Consider the following 13,591-nt stretch of genomic DNA (forward strand, 5'->3'; position numbering starts at 1 on the left):
CTCTCTTTCACTACCTATGTATCTCTCTCTCTCTCTTTCTCTGTCTCACCCTCTTTATGTCTCTCTCTTTATATCTCTGTCTGTATCTCTCTGTGTCTCTCTTTCACTCTCTTTGTGTCACTACTATGTACTGTATGTCTTTCTCTCTCTCTCACTGTCTCACCCTCTTTATGTCTCTTTATATCTGTATGTATCTTTGTATCTCTCTGTGTGTGTCTCTCTCTTTCAAGGCCAATGGTGCTCTCTCTGGACTCCAGCAGATGATGGCAAGGTGCATAACCGGGATGCAAACCAACAATCTCTCGATTATAGTGGCAGCACTTTAGACTGGCACTCTCAGCAAAGTTCACAATGAATGCCAAAGTTATTTTTCTTTATTGTACATCCTATTATTGTTCATGTTGTTGTGCAGCTTGCCATAACCGGTTGAATGTTTGCATGACTGGAAATAAAACGTGGTTAAGCTAGAAAATTTGGTTTCTGTGTAGTCTGAAGTTTTATAAACATGAGAATTAAAATTTTAACTCATGTTATGAGGGTCCAAGGGCAAAGTATTCTGATAACGACCCACTAAACTATCTTCTTAAGGGTTAATCAGATGTATTAGATGAGACTGGATTTCAGGAGTCAGAACTTCAGGAAAGCTCCATTCAGTCTGGAGTGTCTGTTATTTACAATTCAAGTCACAAAATGACTGCAGTCTCTGACATTCAAGGGCAACAGCAGGAGAAAGGTGTGTGTGTGTGTGTGTGTGTGTGTGTGTTTGGGGGTTGATGACGAAGAGTATGAGTGTGTTCAGTCTTCACTTTACCATCTTGATTCAGCACTTTTCTGTTCTTAAGGCAAAAACAACTATGATGTTGATCCCTCTAGATCAAGAATTTTTGATAAAATGTATTAATTAGTGCCCATCTAGTATACAAACCCATTACCTTTTCATGTTTATAACTCCAGTACCTGTTTCTACATACAGACCTGCAGCTCTCCATTATCTACTATGTGCTCGTACCCTTTTAAATTTATAACTCAGAACCTGTTTCTACATTAGCTATAGCTCCACAAGTTTTTCCTTGCCACTGTTGTCACCACAATTTATGGCGTCACTGTGGTGCTCAAAAGAAACTTGGACCTGTTTTCTCTGAAAAACTGCTGAAAAGCGGATATATAAATACATTTGAATGTAATTAAATTTGCCAATGCCAAACAGCTTATTCTGCCATTGACTTGACTGTTGTTTGACGATCTTTTCGGGACGCCCACTTTGCTGCCTGTCTCTGACATCTCTCGTCATTTAAAACACAAGTATTGATATAAACAGAAAAAGATAAGCTGTTTGGCATTGGCAGAGAAGATTTGTTAATTTTGTTCATGGGTACAACCCACATACTCAGCTCATACCTCATACTGCACTCATATCATCTTTATTGCCAATAAACATTGAAACAACAAATAAATAGTATACTAAACACAAATGTTTTTTGCTTTTTGTGCTATGTTTGCAAAGTGTAGCTAATAAAAGTAACAGTGGATGTACGAACTAGGAGGTGGTCATAATATTATGCTTGATTGGTGTATCTTTTGTTCAGAGGTGGAAAAAGTACTGAAAATTTGTAATTAAGTAAAAGTACCTTTACTTTGCTAAAATTCTACTCAAGTAAAAGTAAAAATACCCATCTAAAAATCTACTCGAGTAAAAGTAAAAAAAGTACTCAATTTAAAATGTACTTTGAGTAAAGGCTACATAGTTACTTTTAATTATTTGATGTAAAAATTACATCAAAATTACAAATTACTCATAAAATCTACTCAATTACAGTAACTTGAGTAAATGTAATTACTTTCCACCTCTGCTTTTGTTTCAATTAACACTAGTACTAGTGAGAATAATTAGCAGATATGTACACAGAGAAACTGAGAAAGAAACAGGTGTTGATTATAGACAAGCCCCTCCCACACCGTGTGCTGATTGGCTCACCCGCTGTATGACTGACAGCTGTATCAGACGTTGACAAGTAGTAGAGAGCGCAGCCTCCGGCTTGGCCACGCCTCTCCTTGGCTGTGATTGGCTGGTCGCGTGTGAGAGACAGCGGCGCGGAGCAGATCAGTGGAAGAGCGCAGGCAGAGTTCAGTACTGAAGCGGAGCGGGCGAACTAAAGTATCGGGGGAAAGTGAGGACCTGCTGCCGCTTTCTGCGCTTTAACTCCGGCTTCCAGTGGAGAAACTCAGCGCTGCGACTTCATTTGCTTGTGTTTTGCTTTATTTTAGTTTTTTTTAATCCGCTCATCACTGCAGGAATTACAGTAGAGGCTGAATAAATAAGTTTATCAGCTGCTGTCTGTGTTCAGGAGGTTCTGCAGACTGTAAACTCGCTGGAAGTAACTATGTAAACACCCGTCGAGCTCCAGTCGAGCCCCGCTCTCTCTCTCTCTGACCGACTCCAGAGATGATTCCTCCGGCCAACATGACCGCCACCGACGACTGTGTGGGCTGTAAGGAGAGCGAGGGGGACGCCGCCGACCTGCCGCCCCAGTCCCCGTCCTCAGTCAGCCAGCAGGAGTCCAAGGTACGCTCATCTCTACCTAACGGTCCTAACTAACGCTAATTCTGAAATTAGGGTGGGCGATATGGCCCTAAAATAATATTACAATATTTCACTGTTTTTTTTACGATAACAATATTTACGATATGAAAAAACATTAAATTCTAAAAAAAAACTATTAATAAATAAATAAATAAACACTGCAACAAAATAAGGATACAATTTTACAAAAGTCAATAATCCATGATATATCATGAAATGATATTGATCTAAATTAATATCACAATATCTTGCTGTATTTTTTGCGCTAACTATGTTTTTGTGATTATAAAAAAATATTTTTGTGATAATATTTTAGTCGTATAAAAATCATTGCAAAAATGTTTGCGATAACGCTATTTTCTGGTGATATAAAAAAAAACATTTATTTTTTTGTACACTATTGCAACAAAAACAAAAAAACTTTTTTTAATTATTTGACAATATTATTGCATATGATATGATAGGGTTCAAACCTAATTGAGATTTTCACCAGATTGTAACAGAAGTCAATGATCCAACAAGTCAGGATAAATCTGCGACATGGCCCTAAATTAATATTAATATTTAAAATTTCGCTGTATTTTTGCGACAACATTATTTTTGGTGGTATGAAAAAATATTCACAATGCCACAAAATAACAAAATAACACAAAAAAAATAGTGATTTTTACCAGATTGTAACTGAAGCCAAATATTCCAATGCGTCATGATAAATGGGCGATATGGCCCTAAATTAATTTCACCATATTTTACTGTATTTTTGCTATAAAAATATTTTTAGTGATATGAAAAAATATTGATTTTTTTTAAGAATTCAAAGTACAACAAAATAAAGATAACATTTTATTTGGCAATATTATTGCATACAACATGATATGGTGAAAATTGTGATTTTTACCAGATTGTAACAAAAGTCAATGATTCAACATGTGGTGATAAATGGGCGATATGGCCCTAAATAAATATCATGATATTTCACTATATTTGTGCTATACCACCAATATTTTTTGTCTATCAATAACAGTGATGAACTGTATTTACAGCATCTGTCACTGAATAAACATTGGTACAGATGTCCATTGTAGACATTCTTGGCAGTTATTTTCCAGCTTTTATATTGTTTATATCAGTATTGAAACCAATATCGACCACAATTAAGAAATATAGTGTGATATGAATATTGAACATATTGTCCATCCCTATGATTTGAGGTTTTCAAAAAGAATGATGCTGATGCAAGTGAGTCTGGTAAGGACTTTAAAAAGGTTATAGAACAATTAGACCCCACAGTCAGGCATTCCACGGTCTGCTAAATCATTCTGTAGGTTTCATAGAGTGACTGTATAATGACAAGAATTATTTATATAATGCTAGTTTATGAGTCATGTAAATCACCTGTAGGTTACAGACAAAGCTGAGCAGAAACTGTCCTCCAGAACATCTTCAGGTGAAATAATTATTAATACGAATTCTTTGTGCGTTCAGAACTGAGTTTTAGGATATGTGTTTCTAATTGTGGATTCATTCAGTCTTAAATAATATTTTTTATCATCTTTATACTGGTTGTGGTGGATCTGCAGCCTACCCTGAATAATTGGCCACAAGGCAGGAATAGCACCTAGATAGAGGTGGTGGAGGTCCATCACAGGCTTACAGTACTGTATATGAGCACCAGAAAAACATAAAGGCTTGAAACAAAACCCATAATCCCAATAGAGGAGCTAATAGAAACTAAATATGATGGGCCTAAATGGAGCATTGAAAGAAGTTCATTACTTTCCTTACAGAAATCATTGACCTGCTTAACGAGTTTTATGACTCTATTGCACAGCAGATTTCCCACTGTTAAATTAACAGTGTGAGAGTTAAATTTAACACTAGGAGTATTGGTTCAATACTGGCAATTGTGTGGTGCATCTTATAGGATAAACATTTATCAGTACATGTAATTGAGTAAATTTTACTAGTTAAAGTTAAATTATAAAGCATTCAGACTTTGGTTGCTTTCATTGTACTTGGCATGACAGAAGCTGCGCTTTGTAACTTTTGTGTACAATTTTTTTTAATTATGCCATTGTAGTATTATATTAGTGGCATAAAATGATCATGGTGAAGTGAGGTGGAGTTTCTTTGATTTTACCGGATTGAAAACCTCTGGAATATAATCAAGAGAAAGATGGATAATCACAAGCCATCAAACCAAGCTGAACTGCTTTGAACTGAATTTTTGCACCAGAAGTGACATAAAAAGCAAAAGCAGTGTGTAAGACTGGTGGAGGAGAACATGGCAAGATGCATAAAACAAAACTGATTTAAAAAAGAAAAAGGGTTATTCCACCAAATATAGATTTCTAAACTTTTAAACTTTTTAATTTATGAATATGAACTTGTTTTCTTTGCATTATTTGAGGTCTGAAAGTTCTGCATCTTTTTTGTTATTTCAGCTATTTCTTATTTTCTGCAAATAAGTGCTCTAAATGACAAGATTTGTGTTTGGAATTTGGAAGAAATGTTGTCTGTAGTTTATAGAATATAACAACAATTTGTTCATTTTACTCAAATATTTACATGTAAATAGCAAAATCAGAGAAACTGATTCAGAAACTAAAGTGCTCGCTTAATTTTTTTTTAAAGATGTATTGTTTATTGCAATAATATATGGAATAATATATATATATATATATACATATATTGTCCAAAACAGGATGCAGGGTTCAAGGACTCAGGTCAGTGCTTCCAAAACATTTCCAAACGTTTGTGTATCAGATTGTATAGCAGCGTATTTGGCTTGACTTCATCACTGGACTGTGATGTGCTGTATAATTTATCATGCAGGAGGATTTGCATGTCCTTTTTTGCAATGTGTAAATGAAGGAGACGAGTGGGACAGATTTACGGTGTGGTGGGTGAGTCGTGGGATGTGTTTAGTCACTGGTATTGGCATTTTGGCTGCTTTTTTTTCAGCTCTCCATCCACTATCTGGGTCATCTCTAGCCCTGAGTTACTACAATTAGGCCTAAAATATCGGACAGGTCACTGTGTTTGAGTTATCCGCCGCCAGTTGCTGTTTTCTCCTTGTGTTAAATGTCTGCCGACACATTTTCGCTGCTCTGCTTTGTTACAGCCTCACACATTAACATGCTGTTCAAATACCGGCTTGTGTGGAGTGATCAGAAGGCCGCCAGTGTTGGCCAGCATTGTCCTGAACAATAGGGTTATAAATCAGCTGATAATAAATTAAGAGATAGCGTTAATGTACCTTTAGCAAATTTATTCTAGAAACTTTACAATGGTTGTGTATTGGCATGAACGTGGCGATACAATATTTGTCACAAACATAATATTGTGATGCTTCAATATGTTGATATTTTTGACAACAAATTTTGCCTTAACAGAAAATCTTGGAATCTAGGAATTTGAATTGGTGTGAATAATAGAAATAAGAATTATGATGTTTGATACGATACAATACCTGCCTAAATATCTCAATACCAATACTGAAATGATACCACTGCAAAAACCTAAATCAGTACCAATATCAGTGTCAGTATCAGTGTCTGTCAGTGTCAGTATCAGTACCAATATCAGTGCCAGTATCAGTACCAGTGTAAGTGCCAGTATCAGTGCCAGTACCAGTGCCTGTCAATGTCAGTATCAGTATTTGTATCAGTGTCAGTATCAGTTCCAGTGTCGGTGTCAGTATCTGTGTCAGTGCCAGTGTCAGGGTCATTATCTGTGCCAGTGCTAGTATCAGTGCCAGTGTTGGGGTATGTATCTGTGTTAGTGCCAGTGTCAGTGCCAGTGTGAGTACCAGTGTGAGTGCCAGTGCAAGTGCCAATATCAGTATCAGTGGCAGTATCAGGGTCATTATCTGTGCCAGTGCCAGTATCAGTGCCAGTGTTGGGGTCAGTATCTGTGCCAGTGCCAGTGTCGGGGTTAGTATCTGTGTGAGTACCAGTGTCAGTGCCAGTGTGAGTGCCAGTGCAAATGCCAGTGCCAGTACCAGTGTTAGTGTTAGTGTTAGTGTTAGTGTCAGTGCCAGTGCCAGTGCCAGTATCAGTATTAGTATCAGTACCAGTATTAGTGTCAGTACCAGTATCAGTGCCAGTATCAGTACCAGTATTGTCAGTGCCAGTGCAGATGCAGCAGTGTGTATGTGGTCAGTTCAGCAGCAGTTAGTTGTGTTTATTATGGGGTATAATGGTATTTCTGTGTTTGGTGTGTGGTGGGATTTGCTCTCTGTGGTCTGCTTTGACTTGGAAGGAGCTGTCAGTGTCTGTATCTCTGTCAGTGAATGGCCTCAGGCGAGGCGATGGAAATCCTCCTCAGGGTCGTAACTAACTGTCTGCTTAAACTCTAAAGAACTCTGCTGAAGAGCCACACAAACACACAGACAGACACACACACACACACACACACACACACACACACAAAGACATATACAGGCAGTCTGTAGAGCTGCTTCTGGGGCTCGTAACCCTGCATGCTTCACTCTGAGCTCCTGGAGAAATCCCTGTGTGGAACGAGATTCTGAGACTGTTATTCTACACTGTTAGAGAAAAACAGTCAAAGATTTAATCTGTTAAACATCATATAAAATCTGTAAATATCTGCAGCAACTTTTAAAACTTTTAAATAGATCTATCAAACACAGTGTTCCTCTGTTTCTTTCATGCCCCCTGCAAGGTTCAGATATTTTAAATTTTGCAAGCCATGGTTCAGCCGAGCCTCAGTGTGCCTCTGCGTGGTCAGTCATATAGAACCTAATCTGTGACAGAGAACCAGAATGAAGAGATATTCCACTGAAACAAAAAGAAAAACACACAGTTGTTTCCAGGACTTTAACAAGTGACCGTAATAAAAAAAAAAATCATAGATTGTTTGATCAGTATATGTGTTCTTTCAAAATTAAATTACAGACAGATAGAAGAATATAGAGTACCAGTCTAAAGTTTGCACATGATTTGGAGGTCAATCGCAAAGACCATCAAAAACAACCATAATGGTGAAACTGGCTCTCATCAGGACCACCCCAGGAATGGAAAACAATGAGCAACAGGATAATGAGTGCACATAACTCACCAGCCTCAAAAAACACAGTTAAAGTTAACAGCACCCCAGATAAGAGCACCTAAATGCTTTACCGAGTATTTTGTTTTGTTTAACACTTTTTTTTTAAGTTACTACATGATTCCTTATATGTTCTTTGATAGGCTGGATGACTTCAGTGTGTTTCCAAACTTTTGAATGATACTGTTAAAACACACTGTGTGCATCTTAAGAACTTAAAGAGAAGTGTCCTTGTAGTTGTTTATGATGTAAAATAAATGGACACAAGAGAGTACAGAGAGTGCTAATGGCTAGCCATTGCATAATGCACTAGCAGGACTATATCAATAATATGATATTTACCACATCGCGTTTAATCAGTGGGGAATGCATTATTCATAGGATCTGCAGAAATGCCTCTAGTACTAGTAAATTGCTTTTAGTGTGAAATAAGGTCTCCACATTCCATTAAGTTCCTGCGTGGGTAATTGTGCGAGGGCCGCTGATTGAACCTGCCCATACGGCTGTCGCTCGCGCAAAGGACACTAATGCCATCTGTGCTGATGCTCTGATACAAACACTGTTTAACCAGTAAACGATCTTTCAATGGGGACGGGAGCTTTTTTATTACCAGTAAACAGTGTTGTTTAAATCTGCCAGATAGATGATAGATGTCAAATTTAAGGTGGTAAGTCTGTTTATACGGGTGGTGTCTATATACACTATATGTCCAAATGTTTGTAGAAACTCTTTCCTTAAAAGCATTAAGCTACAATATTTTTCACACTTTAAGGCGTGCTGTATTATAAGGCACAATATCAATGATATTGTCTTTTTTCTGGTCTTTTTTATACATAAAGCGCACTGGATTATAAGGTGCATTTTAAGAGACACCAGGGGTGGGCGATATGGCCCTAAAATAATATCACAATATTTCATGTTTTTTTGGCGATAACGATACTCTTGGCGATATGACAAAACACTTAAAAAATAATAAAGCACTCCAAATATCTTCATATATCCAGAATTAAAGTAAAATAAATGATACTGGACAGATATAATCTGTCTCTAGCAGATATTTGGGGTATTAAAGGGTATAATATCGTTCGCGATATTTTAAAATGTTGACGATACTATCGTTTACGATATGATATTGCACACCCCTAAGAGACACTATAAGGAACTTCTAATTCAGCAGGTCTTGATGCTGGGTGGTGGGGGCGGTAGCTAGGTAAGTTAAGTAAAGCTAAGCTAAGTAAACAAAACTGGAATAAAACATAAATTATTTTAAAGTTAAATGAGCGCTGGATGTTAATCTAGACATATTTCTCTCCTGAAAACTGTTTATTTGGGTAAGTAAAGCACTTCTGTTTATTTACAGTAAGCTTAGATTCCCAAATTTCTCCAGCACTAAGGCTGGAGCCTTAGCATTATGTCGCCCGAGAGCGCTACACTGAGGAACCCTGAGTGTCCTGATAAGCCAGGGCGATATTAACTTGTGATTTGTCCCGAATAGCTTGTAAGCATAAGCTAAGTAAACAAAAACTGGAATAAAACAAAATTATTTTAAAGTCAGATGAGCACTGGATGTTAATCTACACAGATTTCTCTCCTGAAAACTGTTTATTTGGGTGAGTAAAACACTTCTGTTTATTTACAGTAAGCTTAGATTCCCAAATTTCTCCAGCACTAAGGCTGGAGCATTAGCATTATGTCGCCCGAGAGCGCTACACTGAGGAACCCTGAGTGTCCCGATAAAATCAATGAAAAAACTAAGGAATGAGACCTTTTAAAGACTCCCTAGCTCCAATATGTCAATATCCATTAGTTGTATGTGTAAGATTTCCTATCTACAACGGTAAGTGCTGTATTTGCCATCTGTCGACATTTCTTAAACTCTGCTTGTTTTCATTGTGTCACTTTTGCACTTGTCAGGTAATAATAGGATGAAGAATGTGCCTCTCGATCACACACGCACAGTAGAAACAGACCTAATCCTGTGCCAGAAATCTGTGATTTTTATCAGCGCTCTGTGGCGGAGGAGCAGGAGTGTCTGAGCTAACACAGAGCAGGCGTTTCGCTGTTGACAGCGGGGAGAAATTGAGTTGGAATAGAGGCAGAAGATTTGTTATTTTCCTGCATGCCGCTCTTTTGTTTATGGAAAACTAACTTAACACAAACAGTGGCATTGTCCATGCGGGACTGAGAACACACGAGCCAGGCGATTGTGATCTGGAGGTTGGGTGCTGTGTGAGAGGAGATACTCTTCCCAACTTTAAATAAGATAACACCACAGATCTGTCACCTGAAACCTCCTGACCTCAGCGAAACTAAGGCTGCGTCCCAATTACATACTGCACACTACATACTCAAACACTAGCTAGTATTAATAATGAGTGTGTAGTATAGTTTATAGTTTAGTATAGTTTACATATTCAAGATACAGACTTAAAACAAGATGTTTTTTGAGTGTGATTACAATACTGCGATGTTGCACAATGCAACGGGAGACAAAAGGGGAGGATCTACTCACATCTGGATATTCAGTGGTATGAACTAGTTTGAGCCCCCTTATCATTTTCATGCTTTTACTTTATAAATTTTTGGTTGTTCAGATCAGCAATTTCAGTTAAATATATCATATATCAGATGAGCACAGTGATATTTGAGTGTTGATTTGATTAAACCCAACTGAACTGGAGATGTTCTGTAAAGAACCATAGATCAAAACGGCTCTACTACTACTATTAAAATTCATCCACACTTTATTTTACTTCAAACTGTCTACCTTACCGCCGCTATGATTGTGAAGTCTCAAGCACTCGCTCTCTCTATCTCTCTCTCTCACTCTCTCTGTCTCTTTCTTTATCTTATTTACTGTCTCTCTGTTTCTCTCATTTGTTCTGTCTCGCTTTTAATTGCTCTGTCTCTTTGTCTTTCTCTCTCTCACTTGCGTTGTCTCTCTTTCTCTCACTTGATCTGTCTCTCTCTCTCTCTCTCACTCGCTCTGTCTGTCTCTTTTCTCTCGCTCTGTCTCTCTCTTTTTCGCTCTGTCTCTCTTTTTTCTCACTCTCTCTGTCTCTCACTCGCTCTCGCTCACTGTCTTTCTTTCTCTCTCTCACTTCCTCTGTCTCTCTTTTACTTACTCTGTCCTTTTTTCTCTGTTTCACTCGCTCTGTCTCTCTTTCTTACTTGCTCTGTCTTTCTCTTTCTCTCTTTCTCTTGCTCTCTCTGTCTCTCTCGTACTTGCTCTGTCTCTCTTTTCTCATGCTTACTCTGTCTTTCTTTCTTATTTGCTCTGTCTCTCTCTTTCTCTCTTTCTCTTCCTCGCACTGTCTATCTTTCTTACTTGCTCTTTCTCTCTCTTTCTCTCTTTCTCTTGCCCGCTCTGTCTCTCTCGTACTGGCTCTGTCTCCCTCTTTCTCATGCTCGCTCTGTCTCTCTTTCTTACTTGATCTGTCTCTCTATTTCTCACGCTTGTTCTGTCTCTTTCTTACTTGCTCTGTCTCTCTCTTTTCTCTCTTTCTTTCTCACTCTCTCTCTCTTTGTATCTCTCTCTCTGGTGCTCTTTATCTGTTTCTTTCTCTCTTGCTCGCCGTCTCTCTTGTACTTGCTCTGTCTCTCTCTCTTTCTTTTTACTCTTTCTCTTTTTTCGTTCTCCCTGTCTCTTTCATACACGCTCTGTCTCTCTCTTTCTCTCTCTCTTGATCTGTCTCTCTCTTTCTTTAACTCCTTTTTCTCTCTTTTTCTCTCTTTCTCTCTCTCAATCTGTCTCTCTCACATTCTCTTTCTCTCGCTCTGTCTATCTCTTTCTCTCTTTTTCTCTGTCTCTCTCTATCTATCTTTCTTTCATCTGTATCTAATGCTGATATTTCTTAAAAATAGCTTTTAAATACTGAAATGTATCCAGTAATATGGTTAGGGAAAATGATTTATAGTTTAAGCACAAATATTGAACTTGTTTGTGTTCTTAATAAAGATCCCACAAAGGTTCCAAAATAAGATGGAGCCTCTTATGATGACAGTATGATAATGAGATTACTCATGTCAGCTGATAAATAAATCCGCTGTGTGGGAATAATTATTCCTTTAATTATTTTTTGGTTAAAGTTTATAAAAAGTATGGGAAAATCTTTTGACTACAGTAGTACAGTTAAGATTACAGTTCAGAAGTTCAGCATTGTTTGAACATCCCAGAAGTCTCTTGTTGTGAGGAACACAGTGAACGTGTGTGAACCAGACTGTGTGATCTGTGGTTTGGGATGGAGGTCTGTGTGTGTATAATAGGCGGTGTGGGCAGTATGGGGGTGTAGTTCTGGCCTGTTGTGTAGTGGACCGTGACCAAGTCAGTCCCAGCACTATGACTGATATCAGTGGGAGGGGACCGTTTGATCGATCGCTCTCTGATGGGCTGCGATCAATGGGTCGTCATCACACACACACACACACACACACATACACACATGCAGTGGAGCTACCACTCACCCCTCACGCGTGAGTGAACGGCCCAGTCTAATGGGAGGGGTGGGGTAGAGGGTGTTAGTGGAGTGTAATGCAGGCGTATCTAAACAAGCTCTCTGTATGGAGCCGCATGGTACAGTACTATATATAGAACACCTGATTACGTGTTGCAGCTGCAGTGCTCCATTAGCGGGCCAGGTATCTTTAATAAGACATGATTCAACATGCAGTTATTTTACTATATCTGAACTAGCGCTGTCAGTAGAGCATAGACATGTATTGGGATTTTTTTTAGCAATGTAAATGCTAAAAAATATATTTTTTATGCTAAAATATGTATTATATCTCATAACTAACTATTAACTAACTCACTCTTTTACCCTTCTGTCTATTTTTTCTCTCTTGTTTTTTTTCTACACTTAAGCCCTATTTAAATGAGATTAGTTTTACCTGGGGAGGAGAAGTAGTGTATTTTTGTGCTGTGCTGTGTTTAAATCCAACACACTAGATAGCAGTGTTGTCGTTAGTTGTCGTTAGATCCCTCTATTCTGATTGCAAAATGTATAAAATATATGGTACTGTTTTTTTTTTATACTTACAGTTTTCCTAAAAATGTATTTAAACAGTCCTTATATATCACTTTATTACAATATATGACCTTGCTTCAAGTATCCCAGTATGTCACCTTACGTACAGTATCAAAATGAATTGTGATACATTGAATTATAACCTGTATAGTGATTCATATCACTTAATAGGGATTATTCATTGGCCAAATGCAGTGGCTCACTCTGACATTGCCCAGATTATGGCTGGCAGGTTAAAGTCTCAGTAGAGTCTGGTCCAGCTGATCTGGATGTATGTGTTTATACATTCTTTTTCTAATCTTTGATTTGAAAAATCACAATATACAGCTCTGGAAAAAATTAAAGAAACCACTTAAAAATTATGAGTTTCATTTTATTTTACCAAATTGAAAACCTCTGGACAATAATCTTAAGTAAGATTGAACTGCTTGAATATTTGCACCAGGAGTAAAGGCATAGTTAAAGGCAAGTTATCCAAAAGCAGTGTGTAAGACTGGTGGAGGAGAACATGCCATAATGCATGAAAACTGTGATTAAAAACCAGGGTTATTCCACCAAACATTGATTTCTGAACTCTGAAAAAGCATCAAAGAAGAAGAATGCAGACGTTTAGTGATGTCAGTGGGTCACTGATGTGATGCAGTTACAGCAAGGGAGGGATTTGCGACTAAATATTAAGTCTAATTCACTTTAAGTTACCTCAAGTTTCCTAACATGTGTGGGTTCAGACAGAAGGTGTTCTCTTCTGAACTGTGGATCAGATCCAGGTTTAAATACACGGAAATAAAAAGTGAAATATTAGTCTTTTGTCTCATATTATATTATAATGACCAAGACCATCAAACCCAACTGTTTTCAGTCTAAGCAGCAGAAATAAGGAACTGGCCTCCCTGTTCCAGTAGTTTTGGACTGT

The 13,591-nt window shown here is 37.8% G+C and overlaps 1 protein-coding gene across 2 annotated transcripts in view; it reads left to right on the forward strand.

The window, feature by feature from the left end:
- Positions 1–2,108: 2,108 nt before the first annotated feature.
- The window catches only part of stac (SH3 and cysteine rich domain), an 84,105-nt gene continuing 72,622 nt past the window's right edge, over positions 2,109–13,591 (forward strand). For both annotated transcript variants that reach the window (XM_049463564.1, XM_049463565.1), the window contains exon 1: positions 2,109–2,563. In XM_049463564.1, the coding sequence (XP_049319521.1) occupies positions 2,444–2,563 (120 nt within the window). In that variant the 5' untranslated portion in view covers positions 2,109–2,443. The remainder of the gene's footprint in view (positions 2,564–13,591) is intronic.

This window comes from Astyanax mexicanus, chromosome 14, assembly GCF_023375975.1.
Source record: "Astyanax mexicanus isolate ESR-SI-001 chromosome 14, AstMex3_surface, whole genome shotgun sequence".
NCBI classification, from domain to species: Eukaryota; Metazoa; Chordata; class Actinopteri; order Characiformes; family Acestrorhamphidae; genus Astyanax; species Astyanax mexicanus.